The sequence below is a fragment of the Acartia tonsa genome, chromosome 6 (assembly GCF_053477335.1).
Source record: "Acartia tonsa isolate MP-2025a chromosome 6, ASM5347733v1, whole genome shotgun sequence".
Classification (NCBI taxonomy): domain Eukaryota; kingdom Metazoa; phylum Arthropoda; class Copepoda; order Calanoida; family Acartiidae; genus Acartia; species Acartia tonsa.
In genome coordinates this window covers 32,022,755-32,048,869 of record NC_137265.1, presented here as the reverse complement: position 1 = coordinate 32,048,869, position 26,115 = coordinate 32,022,755, and the positions used below count along the sequence as shown (strand labels likewise).

Genomic DNA, 26,115 nt, shown 5'->3' with positions numbered 1-26,115 from the left:
GTTTGAATAAAATATCAAATTAAACTACCCCCCCCCCCCCTAAACAATAATAACCTACCCCAGCAACGATTTTATCGATTTTCTTAATTCATATGTAAACATTTATATTATGAATATATGTAGCAAAATGCTGTCAAATATTTTAAAACATTTTAAAGGGAATTTTCATGATTGCGCTAATTGGTTCTAGTAGCCCCCCCCCAAAAAAAAAAAAAATTATTGTGGTCTTTAAATTATTTAAATGTGATCAAATCAAATGTTTGAATTTTTGTTGTTAGTAGAGATTACAGTACATATAAAGCTTGATTTCGGAGTTGAAATATTTGTTATTATTTACGGGCTACTATATTTGTAAACGTATTCGAGGTTATTGTCAGTTTTAATTTCCCCCATTCTGAAGATTTTTACACTACAGGGGATTTAAGGGGGAGAAAAGCCCCTAAAGTGTTGGGTTTTAATTAACCACCAGTATAAGTGTCAAGTGTATTGATTTTATATAAATTTTCTCAATGGCACCACGCTATGTTATTCAGGGAGGGAAAGAAAAATGGAAGATAAAAACAATCTACACTCTAAAATCAACAAAATATTATAATCTAAACCACATATTTTATCCCAAGAAAGACTAGGTATCTTCATTAAGTTTTAGCAACAATATATCTCTTCAGTGTAAAACTCAAAGGATCTAAAGACAATGGCCGATAAATTGATGTACATCCTTAATGATAATACACAAAATTACCACTCATGTAGATTAGGTACAATTCGTAGTTCAAACGATTAGATACTCAACTTAAAAAACCAAATCCATTAAAAGGCCTCAAAGCTGTTAAGCCAACGAATAAAAAATGTTATTTAAAAACTTTTAGAACTAACGTAAAACAGCCCCTAGTACCCTTCCTCTGGTATAAATCCCTCCCTGTAAAGGAAATGTATCTGGCTACTAGATGTATAAAACATGTTCTTCAGTGTATAAATCCCTCCCTGTAAAGGAAATGTATCTGGCTACTAGATGTATAAAACATGTCAACCAAACTTTTCTTTTCTCAGTTTTCACACAATTGGGCAAACATCTCAGGGATGTAAGGATTGGAAATTTTAAGACAAATTTATCTTCCCCCCTTCCAGTATAGTATAATGCGAAATAACATAAACATTAGGTTTTTTAGATTAATTTAACTACCATTTTCTCTTATCACCCTGGTATTTAACAAAGTCCCCCTTCTTGAGGGGAGGAAAAACACCACAAAGATTATTTTAATCCCCCCCCCCCCCCCTTGAAAAATGTTTTATAGTAATTCAATATTCATTTAAATGGTTTAACATCAAACATTTTGATCTCGAATGAGTAACTCCATGAAAGATTGGGTATTTAATAGATAAAAACACTTGAAAAAAATCTTTTACCACGTAGTTTATAAGTAGAATCAAAACATCAACAAGAAATAAAACTTACCTAAAAATAAATAGAAAGTTAATAAATATTTTGTACAATCAACAAGGAACTTAAGGGATAAGACAATAGACTATAAATTGATGCACGATCCAAATAATAATAAATAAAATTTAATCCCTTACCCCTTCGGCAGGTTGACATTTTTGGTTTAAGGGCTTGGCCATTGCCAATTTGAACCAACCAATCAAGATTCAAGCCAAGTAATAGAAGAACGTGTTGATTAATTTTTAGGTACCAGTATAATTTACAGTCCAATGTCCCCGCCCTAATATTCATAATTCAAAATAACAAAAATCAAGAGAAAAGAGGAACAAGATCACAAATATTTTTTTATGACCATAGAAAAACTAGATCTTTTCGTTAAAATTTTATGTTAAGTTTTTAAATCAGTCAATAAACAAGTTTCCAAGATTTCCTTGGCTGGGAAAAGTATGTTACCCCCCCCCCCCCCAGCCCATACCTATGCATGCCCTCGTAGCTTAGACAAGAAATATTTGGCGTTCAACTATGTCTTTCAAGAAAGCACAAAAATACAAGGTTATAACATTTTTAATAGAGCAGCTACTCTATAATTAGCGAGTGTCTGTCGTGTCTACATTCAACTATGAGCGCATTTTAAGACAGTAAAGTTTTTAAAGTGCAGCTTCTCTATAACTAGAATGTCCGTATGTAACTTAAACTGTCGTTGATTACATCCTTGTAAATAGTTTTCTGATATTTTGTGAATTCTTAGACAACTTAACTATGTGTATTAATAAATCATTCCTAAAGTTTATAATCTTTGCCGAAAAACATACTTTAAAATGGTATATTTCCTCTGAATATAAAATGTTTAGCCTCTAAGTTTTCCGCCATTTAAAACAAGTTATTTTTAAAATATGTTCAGAAAGCAAGAGTTAATTATTGAATTGCACAGCTTTGAAAACAAAATATATGAGTTGCATGCAACGCCCCTAAATCCCGACTTTGTAATCGAACAACCCCCTTGCCTATCTTTGTAATAAGGACCATTATGTTCATAAGCAGCGAGGCAATAACAATATAACAATATTTATTATGAAAAAACCTTATTTTTAGTTTGATTTCCAATTTTTCTTTTTTCATTTAAAAGGTTATAAAAATTTACAAATTCAGTCAACAAAGAAGATATTCATAAAATATGTAATATTAAGAGGTTCGTTCGGATATGCATTATTTTTAGAGTGGCTTCGCTCCATACAAGTTTTGCTAAAACTGAACATTTCCATATATACTTGCTATCTCTAGTTTAATTTATTACCTATATACCATCCTATTATGGGTAATATTTATGGTTGAGAGTGGGAGATACACCAGTTAGGTACATGTGTGTATCATTGTGTATTGGTAGAGTATAATTGCATAAATAATATCCTATTATGGGTAATATATATGGTCAGGAGATACACTAGTAAGGTACATGTGTGTATCATTGTGTAAAATATAAAACTGTTATTTATAGTTCGTTTTTGCATCTTAAATATAGTGCTGAATTACCACTCCCAAAACATAGTAACACATTCACGTGTCTAACTGATACATAGACGTACATTAAGGGGTGGGTTGTCTGAAGGGGCGGAGTTGATTTTTGATATATTTATTACATTGTCTTATATGCTGCACTTATTATGGAGAATATATGTACAGTACATCTACAGTTAGTGGATTTTTATTTAAGGCCTATCTATGAAATTTAAGAAGGAAGGAATATTTTACCCAAGGAAATACTATTTTGATTCTAAGTTTTTGGAACTTCAAATAATCTTCTTTCTAATTCTCGCTGAATAAGAAATTATAAATTGTGTTTTTAGTGGCTTCAAATTATTAGAGTAGGGTTAACATTCTAACCTAACCTAAAATATATGAATCAACACCAAAAAATCCTGATCATTATTCAAACAAAAAAAGCTAAGTTATCAACCTATCAAATGATTTGCACTCATCTAGACGTCTATTTATGCATATATGTACGTTTAAGTGACCACGAAATTGGCCCATAGATTTATAAAGATACCGGATCATAGTTATGACCACAAACCGTTGTTTTTATATTTTTTCATTTAGGGGCCCTGTTTTAAGATAAAGTGCTTTAAAGTAGGCAATATTCTTACAGATGGGCCAATATCTTGTGTAAATAAAAAAGCTTTTTTTATGATCTGGTTTTAAATTAAAACATGGTCAAATCAATGGATACCGAAATGTACACGTACATGAAGATTTTAAACGTGTATATTATTCACTACCAAACCAATATTTACAAGGATACAAGGATGGACTTAAATCAATCTTTCTCCTTATATTTGTGTAAATTTGATTTAGTGGGGATTGGGTAATAGATAATCTAACATTGTCCATTCCTTCCTGAATATTCATATCAATGTTTCTCAAAAAATAAATCATAATTGGGACAAAATTCATTATGCTGTAAATGTTTAAATCAAATATATAGAACAGTATTCATGACTAAATTAGGTCTTTAGACAGTTTTTTTAGACAAAAAAATTATCCCCCTCCCTGGGGATAAAAGCAAAAACAGTGTCTCCTTTTTTTCTGCGGTCGGGACATAAAAAAAAGTCAGCATACAACGAAAAACACAGGCCAAGCGTGTGTGTGTGTGTATGGGTGTTTGTTGATTGTTAAGAGAAATGTTAAAGAAAAGCCTTATTTATCCCCCACCCCCCCCCCTACTTTCAACACCACTTTTCAATATGTTATTGAAACCAATATATGGGGGGGGGGGGGTTTACTGGACCATTATTGGGGGGTAATATGTGTATAAAAAGCAGTCTAGAACTTAGAATATTGTGCAGAGAAGATGGCCTGCTGGGAATAGGGAACGATATTTCGACAAAAGAAAATGAGAAATTCCCTGTTAATCTTGGAAGTTTAGTGTTGACATCAATATAAGGTATTAAACAAAAATAGTAGTAACTGATAGAGATGGGACAATGAGCTGTTTAATACACTAGTCCCCAAAGTTTTACAATAACATTTTCTTATTCGTTGGCTTAACAACTTAGGGAACTTGAATGAATTTTGCTTGGTTGGTTTAATGTTTTGAGTGTACAAACGTTTTATCAACTAATTGTAATCTGCAGCAGTGGAAATTTTGTGCATTATCATTAGGGATGTACATCAATTTATCGGCCATTATCTTATCACTTTAGATCCCTAAATAAAGCTAATCAAAATGTTAAACATTACATTGATACAATAAATAATTCAGTTTAATAGGAATGACAGCTTTTAACATTTATTTTTAGGAATAAATATCCTCTAATGCTGTAAGATGTTATAACAATCAATACTAATACAAACTTTTTTATTCTACTATGTTTCTTTCTTTCAGTAAACTGTTTCTTTTCTTCATAGAAAAAGATGCTTTCTTTTACACAAAAATCACAAAAAAAATCTCTTTGTTGTTATTAAACCATGGATTAAATTGACCTTGTTAATACATCAAAATTATTGGCGGAAGAGATTAGACACTGCTAGTTTGTACCCATCAATCAATATTTAATAAAAGTCTAATATAGATTTAAAATAAAAGTCTCCCTAGAAGAAGGTTGTTTTCCTTGTTTATTAGTGGATAAAAATACAAAAATTTCAATTATCATTGCTGTGCTAAATATGAACAACTTGTCCTTGTGTTAAAGTGTCGCACAGATGAGGAATTAGGAAAATTGCCTTAGGATTCACAGTGGATTATTTTGTGCAAATTTGAAGAAAAAATTCTAAAACAGTGTTCATAATATTTAATTTTATGTATTATTTGTCATAAATATGAAGATTTTTTTTTGTAAAATATCCATTTTAATGACTTTTAGACCACTGTGGAAACGCTTAGAGCGTTAAGGCAGTAAACCCTTTACTTTTTTCCAACATATTCAAAATAGACGTCTAATATTAGTTTACGAGATAACAGTGGAAGCTAACTATTTTGTTTTTAGATAACAGAATTCATAGAGCGACAAATCTAAAGCTTACTATTTTGTTTTTAGATAACAGAATTCCTTAGAGCGACAAATAAACCATAGCAATATGTCCGTAAGTAGCATTAAAGTTTGGTGGACATATTGACGATTAGACATTATTGCAGACTCTCTAAATATGATTTTCTGTAGGAAGCCTTAATGCTTCATGAACGCTATATTTATTTTTCAGATAAGATAGAACTATGCTGATATTAAAAACATTTTAGGCCTACAAACCTATGATTGTAACTCCAAAAAAATCATCTTTGTACTTTTTAATATTTCTTACCAAATCAAACCATAACCCTTTTTTGCTCATAGAGTCATAACCATAAGAAAACTGAAAATAGAGAAAGCATTTTTTACCCAATATAGAAACAAAAACGACAATTATCACTAATTCTGAAACAATCAGCTTTTTTGTGTAGGTAAAAAGTGATACTTATGACAAAGAAAGTATAAAAAGTGTCATTGTTTAATATTTCTGTAATATGTCAATGATTGCTACATTTTTTTGAGAACTTTTTGTCCATAAGTGTCTTAATGTAAAATAGAGTAAACTGTGCTACAGAAATTATAAAGAAAATATCATGACATATTAAGTAAATGTTTTAAATATGGACTACATGGCAAGCAGGCAGGGTTTCGGATCCGGATCCGCAAGGATCCGCATATTTTTGAGTCCAAGGATCCGGATCCGGATCCTTAGACTCCAAAAAATGCGGAAAAATGGAAAAATCTACCTAAATTTATATAAAATCTCAGACATTCTCTTGATGAGAGCCAATCTTTAAGGTTTAGGTTCAGACTTGAAAATTAAAAGTATTTTTGACTTCGAATTAAAGAATAAAATTTTTTCGAAAAATTTGGTGATTTTATTTTTATTGTCTAAGATCCGGATCCGGATCCGCACTGACCAAATTTTGAGGATCCGGATCCGCATAAAATCAATGCGGATCCGAAACCCTGCAAGCAGGCATAAGACATATCCTATTAAAATTATAATTTCAGGTTATATATGCCTCCCTCCCCTGGCATATTTAGTTCCCTCTCTTGGGAGTCTTAATTGATTATAGTAATTATTACTAAGCCCAGACACATTTAGACAAGGTCCAAGCCTTAAATATTTACACAGATCTTAATATGTTAAGATGGTTTAATTCTTTAATATTTAAAAAAAATTGTTTTACTCATTACACTTAAGATCTAAATAGTAATAGATAGTTTAAAGATGAGTTCTCGTAAAAATTCAAACCTTTTAGAAATCCATAAAAGAATATACCTAATATCTTGTTTGTTAACTTTTTGTGTGTGGATTTTTAAGGATCGGCCAATGAGGATAAAAACCATTAATGAGAAAAGGAAATAAAGATGCTATGGGAAATATGTGTGAACGGGGGGAGGGTATGATTCCCCTATGTATTAAACAATGTCTGTCTAACACCTTAGGGATGGAATATGTGTCCTTTAAGATCTAATAAACAGCTCCATTTATAGGAAGGTTTTTTAGTGTTTTTTAATGCTACTACTTTAGATAAAGATTTCTAGACCTTATAACCAGCCGTTTTTGTTTTATTACTGCGTTAATTATTATTGAGACTACTTGTCATAATCCATGTGTAGCAGACTGCATAACCATTATTACCTATAATAATCGGCTGGGGTCTAGCTCCCCCACTCCCTTCCAAATTGGAATAACATACCTCCCCCCTACAAACTATAAAAGTACGTTAGGTAATAATGAGCTAAAGTAAGCATCTTACCCCCCCCCCCCCCTTCCCTCATCCTAACTGCATTGTTCAAATAATTTCATACCACAATGACCTATCCTCCCCCCTCCCCCAAACAATGAGATATTCACCCCATAAAAAGCTTTAAAACCATTCCTCACCTACCTCTTTCAAGCCCAATAACCATTAACCCACCCCCTAAACCCCTTTATCATTCCTTTTAACTTCAAAATTTACAGGGAGGTAAGAGACAATCGAAGAAAAAAATTATCTGCAACCTTTTTCCTCCCACAACAAATATAATCCACAAGGGAATATTTTTCTCATAAAATTTTAGATAAAGATTAATTTATCGCCAAGTGTATAATCCCTGTATCCCTATTAAATTGGTCATACTAAAAAGGGGTTAACTTGTTATAGTAGGAACAAAAGGGTAAAAAAAGTTATGAGGATGCTTTTTTGAATAGGCTTTTGTTTTACAAAATAGGATTTTAACATCTTTAGTACCTGTTAAGATTTAAATAAAATATGTTATTTCTACATCAAAAAGAACACTTGGAGATTCCTTTATAAATAAGGTACAGTTTAGAAATGTTTATGTTACAACATGTAGTTAATTGCCTTTACATATTATTTTTAAAATAATAATTCTAGGTATTTTAAGGCACACTTTTAAAAGCAAAGCATCTCTATAAAATATAATTTAAAATGTAAGCTAAAGTAAGTCTATATTAAGGCTTCTGTATTTCAATATATGTCATCCTGGTGTGAAGGAAGCTCTAAATAAAATTGAAGCCTGATTTTCCTAATGTAACATTTGATACACAATGATTTATTAACAGCTGCACCTTGCTATTATTATATATACTAGTTAAAATGTAAACGCCTTTAAAACAAATAACGCCATATTTTTTTTTAACTTGGGGATGGGACTATGGGAGAAAATAATATTTCCCCAATTATTAAGTGCTAAATTATGCCTAGTTAATATAATTCTTCTGCAATGGTATTCTCCCTATACCATTTATATTTACATGACATTTAGTGTGATTTTTTTTTGGTGGGGGGGGGGTGAGAGTTGGAGGGACATTTAAATCTATTTTTATCTATCCTGTCTCTCTAAGGCATTATGTTCATAATTTAAATTAAAATGTTGGGGAAAAGGGCAATTTCCCCCCACTACTAGGGGGGTAAGGGGTATTATGAAAAAATTAATAAGTAGCCACATTATGCAATGATCATTAATAATCTTGTATTTCATTTCATTGGATTAGTCGGAACCTTTTGAAATGCATTATGCCATGTTGTAATGAAATATCTATACTTAGATTTTATATGTTGCTTCAGGTTTAAGCAATAGTTCAATATTATTATTGGATAAAAGAACAGTAGAAATAAAGTAAAAATAGACAATTTGCAATTTTGATGTTATTCTAAAATAAATTACTAACGGAAGTACTGACAGACAGACACAGATGGATAGATCTTAGTTAAATAGCAGCTACGCTACTTAAAAAACCAAGACAGAAAGTTTAGACTAATACTGTAAAAAAAATAGAGATAGATTGAGATCAAGATATTAGCAGACGAGTTTTTGGGACCGGCCGCAAGTTAGCTATAAAAGTGTCCTATCGTAACAGCAAAAACCTGCTCAAGTACATTAGAAAAGAATAAAGGAGTTTAAATTAGCTCAGCAATAGCAATGTTTTCGGAAAAGCACAGACTTTCGAGTAAAATATTTTCTGAAAGGTAAATTAAAAAATTCAATCAACAAATCTTTCAATTTTGATAACTCATTTTGAAATCCATCTTTAAACAAAGAGTTCTTTTTTTAAGAAAAAAAGCCAAACACTCAATGTAGTAGCTGCTGTAATAACATAAAAATCTATAGAAAAATGTTATATTATGCAGAAGTCACAAAAAATGGGAAAGGCAGTTAATTTTTTAAGGTTAAAATTTCAAAGGGTAAGGAATTAGGAGGGAGGGGGGATAAAGGACGAAATAAAAGGGTGAAAAAAGCTGCGTTAATTTCATATCCGGTTTAGCCCAAGTGCACTTTTTTTCCTTTCATTTATAGTGGTTCATAACGGAATATTGTGTGCGAGTACTTACATTTTTAAATTATATTTTCTGTTCTTAATTTCCTTTTCGGGGATTTAAACCAACGAAAGGGATCTTTTATCCAAAGAAATACTATTTTACCTACAATTTTCTTATCAGTTAGAAGGCAAATTATTTTTTATATAAATTCACCTTCCTAATATGCGCTTAATGACTTAAATGTCATATTTATCAAGCTAATGATTTAAATAGATCTATTTATAAGGCATAATATTCATTTCATTTAGGTCATACTTCGATACACCTTAAAGTAGATAATCTTTTTAATTTATTCATATTTTTATTAGCGAAGCTACTCTATGAACTTAGTTTGTATTATACTGTACTGTTTTATGCCATTTAAATGTTGTTGTGCTACTTTTGAACTTTGCTATTATAGTTTAATTATTAATAGACGACGTAATTTTCGTATAAACAAAAATATCAAGGGGTAAAAATTTTAAAAATACATTTTTATATCAAACTTTTAACATATTTTGATATTTAAACAAAATATTAAGACTTAAGAATTTAAAACAATGTCATTTTTAATTAATTTCGATTGGCCTAAGGACGGGCAGACATTACTTAAGCTATAGAGGGGCTACGTTCCTAAAAAACCAGACAGTAAGTTAAAGGACAAAAAATCTTTAATGCCAATCTATCTATCTATCTATCTATCTATCTATGAATCATATACCTATATCAAATCAATACTTTTTTTATATAAAAACAGTCTGAAAAAAACTACACACACATGTTTAAGGATGTACGTATATCCACACACATACACAGTATCACACACATACATACACAGAATCACACACACACAAACAAACTTATACACAAGTCAAAAATAATAACTCATTTTAGACGTCTAAATTACGCAAGGCCTTAAATATACTTGTGCTTTGCAAGGGAGGGATATTATCAGAAACAAATTTGGATCATCAGTTAAACTTTAGTTTTGTTAAGGTATCAACACAAGAAAAAATCTTTTTTTTACCAAAATTCTTGCGTCGACATGCAATTTATAGGGGTTATGTCAAAAAATGTTAAGACATAGATGCAATGTTTTAAGAGTGAATTTGCCTTTATTTACGTCTACTTTGTGTCTTGCAATAAGAATTACTACTAGAAACCAAAAGAGGCAATGTAGTGCTATTCATACAATGATAATTAATAATAAGGTAAAAGATAGGCATACATATTTTTTAAAATAATGAAAACCCAATTGCAAATTTTTGAGGCCAGTCAAAATGAATTAAGTGTTGTATTAGTATAAAAACAGTATAAAAAGATATGTAATAAAGATATTTATAATAACTATCCCCATAAGTGCATGGGTCTAGCCCTACGCCCTCCTCACCCTCCCTCAAATGCACCTCAGCGACATTTAGTTTAAAAGTAATTTATTTATGGTTTTGCTGTTTTTTGTCTTACAGAGGTAGATTATGTTAGGTCCACAAGTAGCGCAGCAATAAGCTAACAATCCTAATCTTCACTTACTGACGGTCGTACGATCAATGGATATAGAATATACGTGAATATTCTATATCCATTGATCGCCAATTTTAGTTGTTAACATAGACATCACATATTGGTCAATTCGTTTATCCAGAAAAGGAGGTTATGGGATGGGATTAACTTATTAAAGGGGGAGGGTATCGCTTTTTTTTAAAAAGCTACAAGTTTCACATAATAGGAGTACATCATAATCTAGTGTACGATCTAAATAATAATATATCTATTGTACAAGCGTGTCCAACTTTTAAAGTAGCTTCGCTACTAAAAACCTATATTTCCGACGTCTTTTTTAGCAACTTAAACTAAGCAAACGGATCATGTTACTTGTCGATGCAGCGCTTATCACATGTTACTTGTAGATGCAGCAAACTCATACATGTTACTTGTAGATGCAGCAATATCCCTCCTCCATTCCCTATAGAGATACTAATATAATTATAAATAGAAACAATTAAGATTAATTCGTTAGCTAAACATTTATTAGTAATGGTTTTGAATATATGCAAAACTATTATTGAAGGGAGGGAGGGGGTTGTACATGAAATTGCTCTGAGTTATGTTTTCCAGAGGGTGGAGATTTTTTAAATCAAAGGTTTAATTTAGAAATTGGTGGAAATTTCTCAGGAGGAAAAGAGTGGGAGGAGTTTTCCTTGTATAATTTGGTTCAAGATGAAGGAAGTTGTTTGGGGTTTTTAAGTTCTTTAGAAATGACTAAAAAGCTTATTTTCAATAAAAAATATAACTAACATTGTCTGCCTATCTCCTTTTTTTATCTCCCTTTAACATGTTACTTGTAAGTGCAGCAAAGTTAAACATGTTACTTGTAAGTGCAGCGCTGCATCGACAAGTAACATGATCCAAGCAAACTTTATTTAACCCTGAAATTATTAAAGTACAACATTAAAGCACCTTTTGATAAAAAATACATATGTTTGATAAATAAATATCATACATACTGTGACGCTTTAATATTAACATAATCAATATTAATGAATAATGTTTATTTTGGAGACATATTATATAATATTTAGCTATGATTTTTTAAGAAAGTGATCTTCGATATCTAATAAGGAAATTTACAATTAAAGATAGGCATTTGGGATAAAATGATAAGAAGTTTGTTTATTACTAGGTAAGCAAACTAAAATCTCTAGAAAGCTTGTTTTTAAGATATCTATCTATTTTAGGCAGTTTTTAAACCATTTCAAGAGAAAAATGGGATATAGATTGGATTAGATTGATTCTTTCAAATGAGACCTAAGGGCCTTTTGAATAATGACTTCTAAAATACTAGAATTGTCAAAAAAATCTCAACATTTAATTTTCAATAATATACAATTAAACAAGTATTAATTTAACATTAAATTAGGTATTTATTGAATATGTAATAATAAATATCTAAAAAAAAACACAGCACAAAGAATTTAGGAAGATTTTATCAAATTTCTAATAAGTCTTTACATATTTATATACATTTTTTATGTATATAAACAATATTTGAATATTAGTGAAATATTTATCTAGCTATCCTTAGCAACAAAATCCTTACTATAAAAATATAAACATTTTTGTTAACAACTAATATTATAATACTTACATTTTTAGGCAGTTTTTGGTCAATGAAAGCTTTGTAAAAATAACAATTTTCAAAATTTCTTCTTAAAATATAACTTTTTTAATAACTGGGATTTTCTTAATGACTTTTTTTTCTTCCAGGGTTCTTTAAAGCTTGAATTTTAACACATTTTTTTTAGAGATTTTGTAACAGAAAATGTTTTTAACAAAATTTTGAGATCTGGAGAGGGGATAACACTATGAGCTGGGTATAATAATAATCTTCTATCATGTAGTTGTCACAATATAACCTCTACTAGCAGACAGAGATTAGTATTTAAGAGTGTGTGGATGTATGTGTGTATACCTCCCGACTGCTTAATAGTGTTCCCCAGACTAACTGGGTCAGAGCTAGCTATATTCTGCTGTACTACCCCCACCTCCCCTCCCTCCCTGCACACAGTAACAAACCTCTAAAAAGGAATGGTGGGGGCAGGGAAAAAGGCAAGGACGGAGGAAGGGGGAGGTTTCTATCAGGGGTTTTATTAACTCTAAAAAACCTTAATCTTTAAAATTATTAGAATTATTTTTACCAATAAAATCTTGGGACTAAAATCTTTTAAATGTTTTGATACAATGGAAAAATTATTTAAAGCAAAAAATATTTAGGAGAAATATATAGCCTAGGATCCCTTAAAAAAAAGAAGCTATCTCAACATAGTTTGGGCAACTAGCAGCGAGCTGTCAAAATGAAGACAGCTATCTCTTGCTAGTGCCCCGAATAGTGAAATCTGCACAGCAGCTGCAGCGGTCTACACCGCACAGGCACAGGAGACAGAGATAGCCGCAAGCCCTGTGTTAGTTAGTGACAGCTATCGGCAGCTACACAGCTAAAAAAGCTTGGCAAGGACGGCGCGGTCCAATTTAAGCAGCTGTGTTCTCTTCTTTCCTTTTTAACAGCTTATTTGATATATAAGGAGTATATATGTATGTGTAAGTATAATATACATTATTTTATGTATATGATTAGAAGTTGTGCCGGGAGGAAGGGGACAATGCAGGTTAAGTCAACTTTCCTAAATCATATTATACCAACACCCAAATATAAACTTTTGAAGAATTTAGAGATAAAAATTAATAAGACTTCCCTGTCCTTTCACTATATCCCTGGAAGTTATGACTTTGCAAACGAGTTTTGCAGTTTCATAGCCAACAATTGCATGAATATATATATATGTATGTATCTACTACAGGACTTATAAAGGTTTCTAGACGTCTAAAACTCCTAAGGGATCTCTCTTTCTCTCTACATCATGAGGTTGCAAAATGTCAGATTGTTGTTTGTGTCTTATAATAACCAGGGACGACACAATGAACGATAGCCTAATCTTTCTCCATTCCTTATGCTAATTTTTGCCCTTAGATGGTTTAAGTGGATGAAGAACGGAGAAAATGTTATTTAGGTTAATTCAAATGTCATTATCGACTCCCTCCCTGATAATAATGTGATATTATTGCTTGCTGTTAAAACGGTGATCTCTTGAGTACCAAGGAGAGGAGGGATTAATGACAGATGATTTTATCTAGGAGCTCTGTAATTTGAGTGGCAGAAAGGCGCTATAAAAATAGCCTAAAACCATCACAAAACCTAAATCTGTAAATAAAATAACATATAAAGCCTCACAGGATCTTATTTGAAGGTTACCTAAAAAAGAGAACCCAATGGGTTCAGTAGTTTTTGAGGTCTTAAGCTTCAGACAAAAAAACTCTCTACTTTATATCAAGTAAAGTAACAGGATCTCGAAAACCACTGAACCGATATGGTTCTCCTTTAAAGGGAAGCTTTTTATAGGTCCTTGAATATTGTATAGCCCCAAGAGGCGTAGCTGCTAGTTGTAGGATATAACAGACAAGAAATAAAAGAGAAAATTGAATCATCCTACTATGTCCTATCCTGGCATCCCTGCTCCAAAAAGAGTTAAAAAGGAATAGGCTTCTAAGGTGGTTGGGAAAGTCTGAAGTTCAGAAGATAAAAGTATTTAAATGATCTTTGAAGTTTTACAATGATTCCAAATTATAACTAATACCATAAATTTTAAAATAATGATAAATAAATTGCTTTGAGAGATCAAAACTAAAGCCCCTTTAGAGAATACCCCATAAACAAAGACAATTATGCCCATAAGTAGAGCAGCATTGACTATCAAAAATAGATAGTATTGGCAGCTTCCAGCCAATTTACTTAATATCTTATGCAAATTTTGTTTTCTATAATTGGACAATCAACAAAAAGATTCTATCTTTAAGAAAGACAAAAATAAAAAAAAACAATTTTAAAATTTATGATTATTGCTAATAAATAATGCTGTAAACTGCAAAAATTTGCAATGTAGTATGACAACTTAGCTTAACTGAACAAAAACCTAGGATAAGATGATTATTAATAAAAGCAAATTGAACAAGTTCTATCCTTATACTAAAGTAACAGGATGTTGGTCTGTTTGTTTGTCTGTGTGTCTGTACCAAAGGATCTTGCTAACGGCTGAACTGATCGGGATCTCCTTAACAGGGTCAATTCTCATGGGTTCTGGGAAGGTTTATAACTATTTTGTAGGAGGGTACAACCACCCTCCCAAGAGAAATGACAAAAAAATCGAGGCCTCTAGGGGCGTAGCCGCTAGTTTTATAATACACTAATGGCATCTATGGGAACATAGAAATGGGGAAAGGGGTTTGACCCTCCACTTATCATTTCAGCTTTAAAAAAATTTAAACACAAGCAAATTTGTCTTTTGACCATATATGCAAACCTCCTTCTTATGATTTCAATTTATCAAACCTTTATTGTAATCTAATATGTAATGCTTCACTATTCTTTATCTATAATGTTGAATGCTTTTATAACTAAAATTTGCAATCACATAACTGGTAAATATTCAATAATATTCATACCTTTCCTTGACCAAACAAAGACAGAATGCAATTGATAAGGCAACAAGCAACTCCCCCCCCCCTCATTCCCAGGATTATTAATGATTCCTATCAAAGGTATCTTTTATATAAATGAATGCATTGCAAATGCAAGGATGCAGGAACATAGCAACAGAGGATAAGTTAATTGTTCTCATGCATTTTTATGAGAATTTCTGCTTTAGAAAGTTTTGAAATCAATCAAAATATTCTTACACTAACCTTTCTAAGCTTAATCTACTAAAGGCAGAATTTTGTTAATCATTACAAAGAAGTTAAGCTTAGCTTTACTACCACTGTCCCATCCCTGGGTCCCTGTGCAAATCTCTCGGAATTTGTGATGAAATTTAAGATTTGAATCCAAACTTTCTACTTGATATGGGTGCATCTTGTCAGTCTGGAAAAAATTCAATAAAAACAAGAACTCATATTGAAAAAATCACTTATCTTTAAATAAATTAAAAGCCTAAGAATCTACTTTTTTCTAAATTGAAAATTTTATCGACTATTTCTAAATCAATAACTGCATTAAGAAATTATACTTTTCCATTTTATGCCACTGGAGATTATATAAATGCAAATAAAGCAAAAAATAATCAAATCGTTTAAGATAATTTACAGAATTCAATGCTCATTTGAAATAGGATTGAAAATTGTATTTCTTATTTCATAAATATTAATCAAGAATATTATTCTAAAGAGAAGTTTATATCTTTTGAACCTAAGATTGTAAAACCATGCTGTTAAGAGTCCCTACAGAATTTACATCTTCTTTAACAAATACCCATTTTTATAATCTGCTTTACCTAAACAAAAATTACGTTCTCTAAATAAATCTACACCCACTACTATTTGAGGGATTTATATTCAATCCTCCGCCTTCAACTTTACCTTAAATAAACTTTGGTTCAAACAAAATCTCCGCCCACTTTTTCTTTTTAAATACTACAAGTTGAAAACAAATTTGTTGTTTTAGATAAGGTCAAATAAAAATCTACGCCCATAACTATATCAATTCATAAAGAGAAGTAATAAACCTGACTTGGAGCGGTTGTAAAATTAACATACGATGAAAGTTTAAGGATGACTCTTTTATAAAGACGAACTTTCAAAATGAAAAAAATTCTGTTCCGTTTAAAAGATTTAAAAGGATATTTTGGTAATATTGATTTTAAAATTCTTCCCTAAAATCAAATAAAATAACTTCAAATTGCAATATACACACACAATCAATCTGCAATGATTTTCAGTGATGGTACAATTGAGAATAATTTGAAATCCTCCCAAATTATTATATATGATGTTCTTTCAAAGATAGATGATACAAAAATGTTTGAATAGGTTTTAATTTATCTGCCATTGTCCTCTCCCTCCCTGTACATAATTGTCGCATATAAAGGGAACCTAAAATGTCTCTTTGTGTAAATGCTAATACTAGCCTGGCCGTCAACCAAGCAATCATTTTCCGTAACGATTTTGCAACTGCAACCTTTAGTGAGTAGTAAGTACTCTTAAGAAATAAACGCTCCAACAAATAACACACACATAAATTACACCTACCCACACACACACACACATGCCAAAGCTTGGTGGATATATAAGTACACACACACCACACACATAAACTTTGTTCACAGGTCGGTGGCCTATCAGCTATCAGAACAGCTTTCTTTCTAAAAAGCTATTCTACAGCTACCCTACATGAACAACAAGGGGAAGGGAAGTAAAAAAGAGGGGGTATTATAGGGAAAGTTATCTAACCAAAAAAGATATGTTGAAAAGGGAGGTGAGTCAAAAGAGGGGAATGCAAGGAAAAGAAGCATTACTCACTCGATGCTAATATTTGACAGTTACCCGGCACACACACACACGACAGCTTGGGACAGCTGGGCACTCAGTTAACAGCTTACAGATGATGGTCGCCATTTTTTCCACTTATTTCTTTACTCTTATTCAGGAAAGCCATAGGACAAAGACAGTTAGATAAATCTAAACCTAAACTATCCTCCTATTATACAAGCTACAAAAAGAAATATTTGCATTTTAGACCTAGGGGTATAATAAATTTATCATATCCATTGACATAGCCCTGCACACCTCACCTTATTAGACTATAGTATATGTGTGTGTGTGTGTTAGTGTGCTTGGGTGCTGCTTATTGCTTCTAAAAATCCGTGCATGCAATGGAGAAAAAGAGGGTAGGGCTTGGAAATGAGAAACATTGAGGGGAAGATTAGAAAGAGGGTTGTTTTGTGAACTTCTACTTATATACTATGTCATATAATAATGTTTGTATTTTAAATAGAGAGGAAATGCCTTTATGAAACTGTAATGAAATAATCCAAAGCATATGCACTAATCTAGCAGTTTGTCAGATAGAAATCATTACAATCAGAGCATAATAATTTAGAGTTTTAAAATCTTTTCTTAACCTAAATTTCAAACAATAACCCCATTTTCTTAGTCTGCCCCAATGAAATAACCAGGGAGGCAGGGACAATGATAATAAAATAATTCTCTGCCCACTTTTCCCTGAACAAATTAAAGCTACATAAGGTAGAATGTAATAGGGAAAAAAATGGAACATTTCATTATCTATCCTGTATGTCCCTGTATGAATACCTATTAAGACAAAACTAGATTTTGCACAAACTTCTCTTTTGTGCACAGTTCGTTACTCAAAAATACTAAAAAAAGCTATTGGCTTCGTCCCTGGCCTCTAGGGGGATTCAACACAATAGAGAGCGACTATGAAATTGTTGAATAAGCGTCATGTAAATCTTATTTGAAAGTCTACAGGACATATATGTACAATAAATGTCATTTTGTTGTTAATAAGGATTAAAACTTTTTTAAGTAATCGAATACTACAGGCCTTTCTTGAATAAAGCATGGCAGCAGCCACAGTATAGTTTGGTTCTAGGCTTGCAAATTAGATTATATCAGATAAGAATTGAAAGCCAGGATTCTTTCTTTTTAAGTTATGATTGTATTGTGATGTACACCTGAAAACCCCCATAATTTTATGGGCACATTGCCTGTTAAAGCTCTCTTTACTTCATGCATTACAGGTCAAGATTTATTTAAGTTACCCTTCCTCACTGCTTATAAAGATCAGAAGAAATCATCCTAATGAAATGAATCTGTTTGTTATTATCAGAGTAATTCTAACCGGTAAGCTTCCTATAAGTCGTGAAATTGTTAAACTCCACTCCCTCTCTTTGAAGTACTTCATTGAAATATCATAAAAAAAATAAAATAAAAACTTTCTTTTTTAATAATATGCAAAAAGGTAATATTTAGGGGAATTTCCTTCCTTCATAGAGCGAAGCTTCTAAAATAAAATATTTTGTAATCAAGTGGCTGTGCATGTTCATTAAAACCTCTGAAAAAACAGAAGCGACTAGTCTTCAGTTACATGTAAGATTATAACATATTCTGAGAGATAAAATGTTTTTCTTCTAAATAAAAATAAAACATTTACAGTACACTTTAATCTTATTATAAGAAAAGAGGAGAACGCCAAATCAATTTACCATATGAAAAAAACTTATAAAAATACACATCTAATAATTCTTCAAAATATTGGCATGAAAACACAACTTAAATTCCATTAAATCAAGTTTTTTTTTCAACTTAAATGTTTTCATAAAAAAAGATTGATTTGTATGTTGCGAGTTAAATATTTTTTTTTGCATGAGTTCTGAACAAGAGCAACTTTATTCTATTAAAAAATAAAGGAAAAAATAGGTATAAGGGTAAGAAACTATCATGTTTTTGAAAAGATTAGATGATACAGAAATGGATTTTTAATCTAAAGAAAAACAACTATTTTACCACCAATCGTCAAGTATAAACTCTTTGAGATAAAAATATAACGATTTTTGAATATTTTATGTAAACAGAAATTATATGTACCTATCGTTTTTTTGGGGGGGTTAAAATAGTTGGTCGTCCTCCACTTTTTCTTATTTCTATAAGGTACCTCCTAGAAGCCTCTTAGGGTCTAAGCCTCTATTAAATCATATAGTAGCTATAATCCCATAACCAAAATGACTGATTTAAAATTTGCATTATTGCATGTTGAAATTTGCATGATAGGGAAGCTTTAAACTTGCTTGTTTTTGCAATTTTAAAATCAAACAAAAATCATTATCAATATATTAATTTCAAATATGTATATTTTCTTATGAAAGGATATTTCAATTAGAAAAAAAAATTGTCAGTTTCAAAATAGTCTTTTAATAATAAATTCTTTCTTTAATGAAATTAATACAACTTATAAGAGTTATTTTCGAGTATTTTTTCATTATACCCTTAAAATTTCCAACTACATTAAATGCTAGAATTTTACAAAAACCTAACCCATTGATTGCATGGCGTTGTCTAGAATTCTTTTCTGCTTTAGGCAGGTTTCTAAAGGGATAAGGCAATGGCCGATAAATGATGTACATCCCCAATTATGACACACAAATTATCCCTATTGTAAATTACAATTAATGGTTGAAACGTTTGGACACTCAGCTTCGGAAACCAACCAATCAAAATCAATAAAAGTCTCCAAAGTTGTTAAGTCAACGAATAAGAAAACATGATTATAAAACTTTGGGGAATCAGTGTAACAAATATCCCAATGTTCCCTTCCTCCCTGAAACAAACAGAGCTGTAGTATGAACAAAATTAATCATGACGTGTTTCATTTTGGACTGTATAATCCCCTACCTGACAAAACACTAAGTTTCAACCGAATATTATATCTATAAGCCCCTACCTGACAAAACACTGAGTTTCAACCGAATATTATAAATTATAAGCCCCTACCTGACAAAACGCTGAGTTTCAACCGAATATTATATCTGCACGCATTCTTCTTCAATCTCTGGGCACGCTTGTACAGAATATCTAACTCCTGAGAAAAAATATCTGTTGATCTACGCGTTTCATATTAATTCAATTGTATAAGGGCATAATCAAAAACATTTTTTGGCGACATTAGGCCATGCTTACTCCCTGTAAAAAGCTAGCAAAATTAAAAAGAAATAACAGATATAAATGGACCGATTCTGAACTAGATGCTAGAAGGCTATGAAACCAGTGAATAACTTTTTTAAATAACTGTTTATACTTATAGTCCATAAGATAACATAATATCATCCAATCTGAAATAGGCACATATTTGATTAAGCCAACTTTCTTTTTCAACTTTTAGTCTCAAAGACTAGTAAAAAAAACTCCTACTTATAAATAGGATACAATTACACAAGTTTATATTTTAGCTGGAAAAGTTGCTAGTTATGTGACAACGAAGGATAGTCTGACAAACTATATTTTAAAGTAGCTCCGCTTTTAAATAACAAAATAGTAAATACCTTGATCTGTTGGTCCAACTTCTGAATATTTTGACCAGAATTGATGAATCTTTGCTCGGCGTCGTGCAAGGACTCCTCGAGGTGGGCTCGATCCAGCCCGCTTACATCCATATCATTCTGAACATAAAGAGAATGCTTAACTATCTTTAAGCTTTGGGCGGTCGGTCAGTCCTACATTAAATCTGAATGATCCATACCATATCCGTATCATTCTAACCATAAAGAGACTGCATAGAGACTATATTCTTAACTATCTTTAGTGTAAGCCGGACTCTTCGTGAGTCGATCCATCCCATGTCCGCATGAACATAAATAGACTGCATAGAGACTGTATTCTTAACTATCTTCGAGTTTAGGCCGAACCATTTTGGAGATATTAAGAAACAATGAGAAACTAAGCTCTAGAGGCTATTTATCTTTAGGGTGATTATGTTGATTGGCATATTTTCCAAGAATTGCCTTAAACAAGGTTTATATGAAGCTTTAATGAAAGAAAAAAATCACATGGCCTACGTGTTTTGAGATTTTAAAAACACAGATCCAATGTTTAGCATTTTCTTTACTGTTCATAAACATTTTAAAAAAAAACCTTGTAAATTAGTATTTAAATTCGTTTAAATCAAATATTCGTTGCAAATTCAGTATGTCTAAATTCCTACCTAGCAACTTCAATTAAAAGGCAACATATGATAACATGAAATATCTTAAATTGTTGTTTGTGTGTCTGTTTGTTACTTAAAACATCTAACACGGCTGAACCACTTGTTATACATTCTTACTTAGTGCTTTATATTGGTTATGAGCAAGTTTTAGGCTATTTTTAAAAGGTTTAACTTCTAAAAGAAAACATATATCGCCCCGTTCCACCAAACTCTTAAAATTCTTAAACAGACATTTTATTTCATTACTATAAATAATATTTTTTTCCCAAGATCAAGCCCCTGAATTGAAGGAAAGGGGCGCTATACTTTAAAAAGGATTAAAAGTACATAAGCCAATTCTGACTGCCCTAATTATATAATCTTATAGTATTTTCGTGTTGACTTTAAAGGTTAAACAGAACCACATAATGTAACTAATAATTATACAGTGTACTCAAATATTTCATTATGCTTGAAAAAAGACTTAGTGGCTAATGACTTTGTTTTCAGAGGGGAGAGAAAAATAGCTTAAAACCATCCTAAGACTAATAACTGAAAATAAAATCGTCTATATCCATTAAAGGACCTATGTTAAACTTCCCTAAAAGGGAGAACGAAATCGGTTCAGCAGTTTGAAATATTAAGCATTAGAAATAAAAACCTAACTACTTTATAAAATAGGATTAAAAACATTACAGTGAATTGTTGTTATTTAAAACCTAACTTTTAGTTTTAAAAATCACAAAGTCTGCATGAGTATATCATTGAGAGAGATAAAACAGGCAATTTAATAAACTTAAATCAAATTAATATCTTGTAAAATACTACAACTACAGTTTTAGCTATCTAAAGAAGACGGGCTTTAAAAAAAGCAAGTTGGACGAAAAGCAAGATAGACACTCCTTCCCCTTCCACTCCTCAAGTTTATAATTTTATCCCCCCCCCCCCCCTCCCCAGACAATGCTATACCCTCGTCTCTCTTATATCTTTGATTTTTGCCAACACGACAACAAACTATTATAAGGGTGTACAAAGGACTTTTTACTAGGGGTGGTTACAAAGTATGCTGCTTGTTCTGTAGGTCCATCTCATATATGTGATTTACTCAGCTGTTATTTAAGCTAGATAAGCCTCAAATATTTCTTTTTAGTATTCCTGTAGCCTTTGAATATGAGCCCTAAAAGTTATAAAGTCTTGCCGTCTGTCTGTCAGTTTATTCTATACACTAAGTGATGAGCTTTCTAAATTTCTTATGTAGGTTCCCCTGACCAATAACTGCCCTCGGGTGAAAACAACCTCTTGAAGCACCCTGACAGACGTAAATGCAGACTCCTATCTAACTCAGCCCACACTTAACACAGATGAGGTTGCTTATCAACATTTAAAATCAGTTTTATGCCTTTTTTTGCAAATAAGATCCATGCATAAAATAAAACCAACCGCCCCCCCCCCCCCCTCTCTCAAACAAACGAATCTCAGCAAAATAAGGTAATGCTGGCAAAAAGGGAGAAATATTGGGCCGAGAAATGGTTCCGTCAGGGAAAAAGAGATATAACAATAGATCTGCAAAATAAATGTTACCCCTAATTTTAGTCTTCTTGTAACAATGATAGAATGAATGGTCGTAGAAATAATTCAATGCTACAGTCCTATCCCTCCCTGGAGTTTGTAGACTTGAAGATTGTGTTTGTGAGTACGGAATGCTTGATATAATCCCAAACAGACAACCCATCCACACACACACACACACACACACACACACACACACACACACACACACACACACGTATGTACACCTTGTTATAAAGAAAAGTAGGACTACTAATAATGAAAGCAATGCTGTTTAATCTTCTTTGTTAAGCTTCCAGCTTTTTAAGTAATTTTATACTATTAACCATATCCTAACTTCATACCTATAGACTTCTAAATATATTAAACTCCTTAATAAATCTTTGAATTTTTAAAATATGAAAAAAATTAATCCTATTTTACTCCCTTGAAAAGTATAAAATTCCTTTCTGTTTTACCCCCACGGATAAAGTAATAGTTAAATTGAGCAACACTAAAATGCCAATGGCAGCAAAGGGTTTCTATCTTTATGACAACAACGGAAAGAGTAAAACATTTTTGCATTTATTGATAATAAAACACTATGCATCATGTTAGATATTACTTCAGTAAAGTTCTATTTGATATGACTTAAGTTTTTATCCCTAAATCTAAATGTTGAACCCCCACCCCACCTCCCTGAGCACAAAATCCCTGTATAAAAGTACTCTATCTCTCTCTTTCTACAACATTAACAACATTCCTCCTCCTTCCTTTCCAGGCTTCAGAATTAAGGGCAACCGGGGGGAAGAGCCACAAAAATGGGATGCTACAATCAGCTGCGCGGCTGCGACAGCTTTATGGCCATAATAACCAGCTGCTGATGCCAAAGTTAATGCAGCAGCTTGCGGCAGACAGGCCGTGATACAGTGGGATAGCAGTGGGCAGCTGCGCGTAATAATTCTGGGCCACTGGTAACTTTTCAACTGTGCCGCTATTCAAATGATATTCAGCCCCCCTTTTTCTCTCACTTTCTACAATGCCCCCCTCCACCTCTTTTTATGCTATGAAAAGCTATCATCATCAAAGCCAACTATCACCCCGTTTTTGTCTCCCTCCCCCCATACCTTTCTACCTTATATATATGATAAGTCTGCTTGATATATATATATATATATACCTCCTTTTCTTTTACACCTTTGTCCCCCCCCCCCCCACCTCCAAACATTTTCTAGTGTCCAGAAAAGTATAGCTAGCATGTATACTTTCTTCAGTAAAAACTTGTCTAGAACCTTTTTTCAACTAATATACATACATATATACATTATTTATATATGTAAGAAATAAAGAAAGAAAAGTTTTTATTTGCGTCCCTTTTCTGTGTTTTTACTCTTCCTACACAAAATTCCCATTTTGTTTTTGTTGTGTGTCTAAATATTTTTTTATTGGTGGCGTATTTTCATAACAAGGAACTTAACGTACTCAGCATTAAGTAAATAAATAAAATTATATCATACCCTTAACCCAGGGACTAAAAGGATAATCATGATGTCTAGAACAGGCTGACGCGGTCCCTTTCGATTGGGACCCCCACGGTGAAATTTGGTATGGGACCGCGTGAAGCAAGCGTCAGCGAATTGTAAAAATATATGAGTATAGAAAGCATTAACAAATTATTATTATAATTAAGATAATAATTTTATTATACCATAATAATAATATTAAATATAATAAGATAATGATTATTTCAATCTAATAATAATAAGGTAATTGATAAAATAATTAAAATAATAAATATAATATTATTTTAATAAATATGTTATTGTTTAATAATTATTATAATATTAAAGTTATTGAGTACTAATTATATTACAAAACAATTATAATAATATGTTTGCTAATTCTAATATTGAATATAATAAGGTAATTATAATATTGTATGATATTTATATTATTAAATAATTATTATAATAATATGATTGCAAATCATAATATTGTATAATATTTATATTATAAAATAATAAATGTAACATTATAATTGCTAATTATATTATTAATATAATCATAAAATAAATGAAACAACATTATAAATATTTATAATAATATTAAAATTGCTATTTATAATATTGAAAGTAAAAAGATAATTATTTTTGTAATCTCATATTAATATTGTAAATGATATGGTAATTCAAAAAATTAATAATATTATTTTTATGAATATTAAAATAGAAAATAATTAAAATAACATTATTAATAATTTTAATAATATTATAATTGCTAATTAAAGTTAAATATAATAACAGGTATATCAGAGGAAAATAGTTTGAAAAGAACCTACCTTTAATTGAATTAAATGTAATTACAATTATAATATTATTATGAAAATTATGTTATTGTATGATAATTATATTACAAACATTACTATTAACATAATAATTGCTAATTATGATATTGAAAGTAATAAGATAATTATTTTTGTAATCTAATATTGTAAATGATATGATAATTTATAATATAAATATTATTATTTATATGAATATTAAGTTATAAAATAATTGGAATAATTGAAATACCATTATAAATATTTATTATAATATTGTATGATAATTAGATTATAGAATAATTATAATAATATTATTAGTGATAATTATATAATTAATGTAATCAATAAAATATAAAATTATTAAAATATCATATTAAAATAATTATTATTATTTATTATATATTATAATTGTAAATTATAGTATAGTATCATAATTATGATATAAAATTGCTAAATATATTAATAATATAATTATTAAATAATAAAATAATCAAAATAATATCATAGATAACTATAATAATATTATAATTGCTAATTATAGAAACTTATAAGATAATCGATTGATTTGTAAAGGGTAATATAATGTGATTGTTGATTATAGCATTATGATTGAAATGTATCATTGATATCTATTGTATTGCAAAAAAATAAGATAATTATAATCAAACTATAAAAGTTAGGTATTATAATAATAATTAAAATGTAATAATATTTAGTAATTGATTTGTAACAGGTAAGATAAAATGATGGATAATTTTAATATTGTAAATTACAAATGATAGTGATGACTATATAATGATAATTAGGTAATAATAAGTATTTGGTTATTTAATTAAATTAATAAACAGATAATGGTAATAATTAGCAATTGATTTTGAGTTGTAGTTGGTGGATTACTAATTGGT

The 26,115-nt window shown here is 30.7% G+C and overlaps 1 protein-coding gene across 1 annotated transcript in view; it reads right to left on the bottom strand.

Annotated features, from left to right (window-relative positions):
- Nucleotides 1–26,115, bottom strand: part of LOC145322403 (uncharacterized) — a 39,228-nt gene that overhangs the window by 9,210 nt on the left and 3,903 nt on the right. Inside the window, exons 2-3 of the mRNA XM_080164392.1 lie at nucleotides 20,699–20,815; nucleotides 20,151–20,238 (exon numbers count right to left, since the gene is read on the bottom strand). Coding sequence (XP_080020518.1) covers nucleotides 20,151–20,238; nucleotides 20,699–20,815 — 205 coding nt within the window. The remainder of the gene's footprint in view (nucleotides 1–20,150; nucleotides 20,239–20,698; nucleotides 20,816–26,115) is intronic.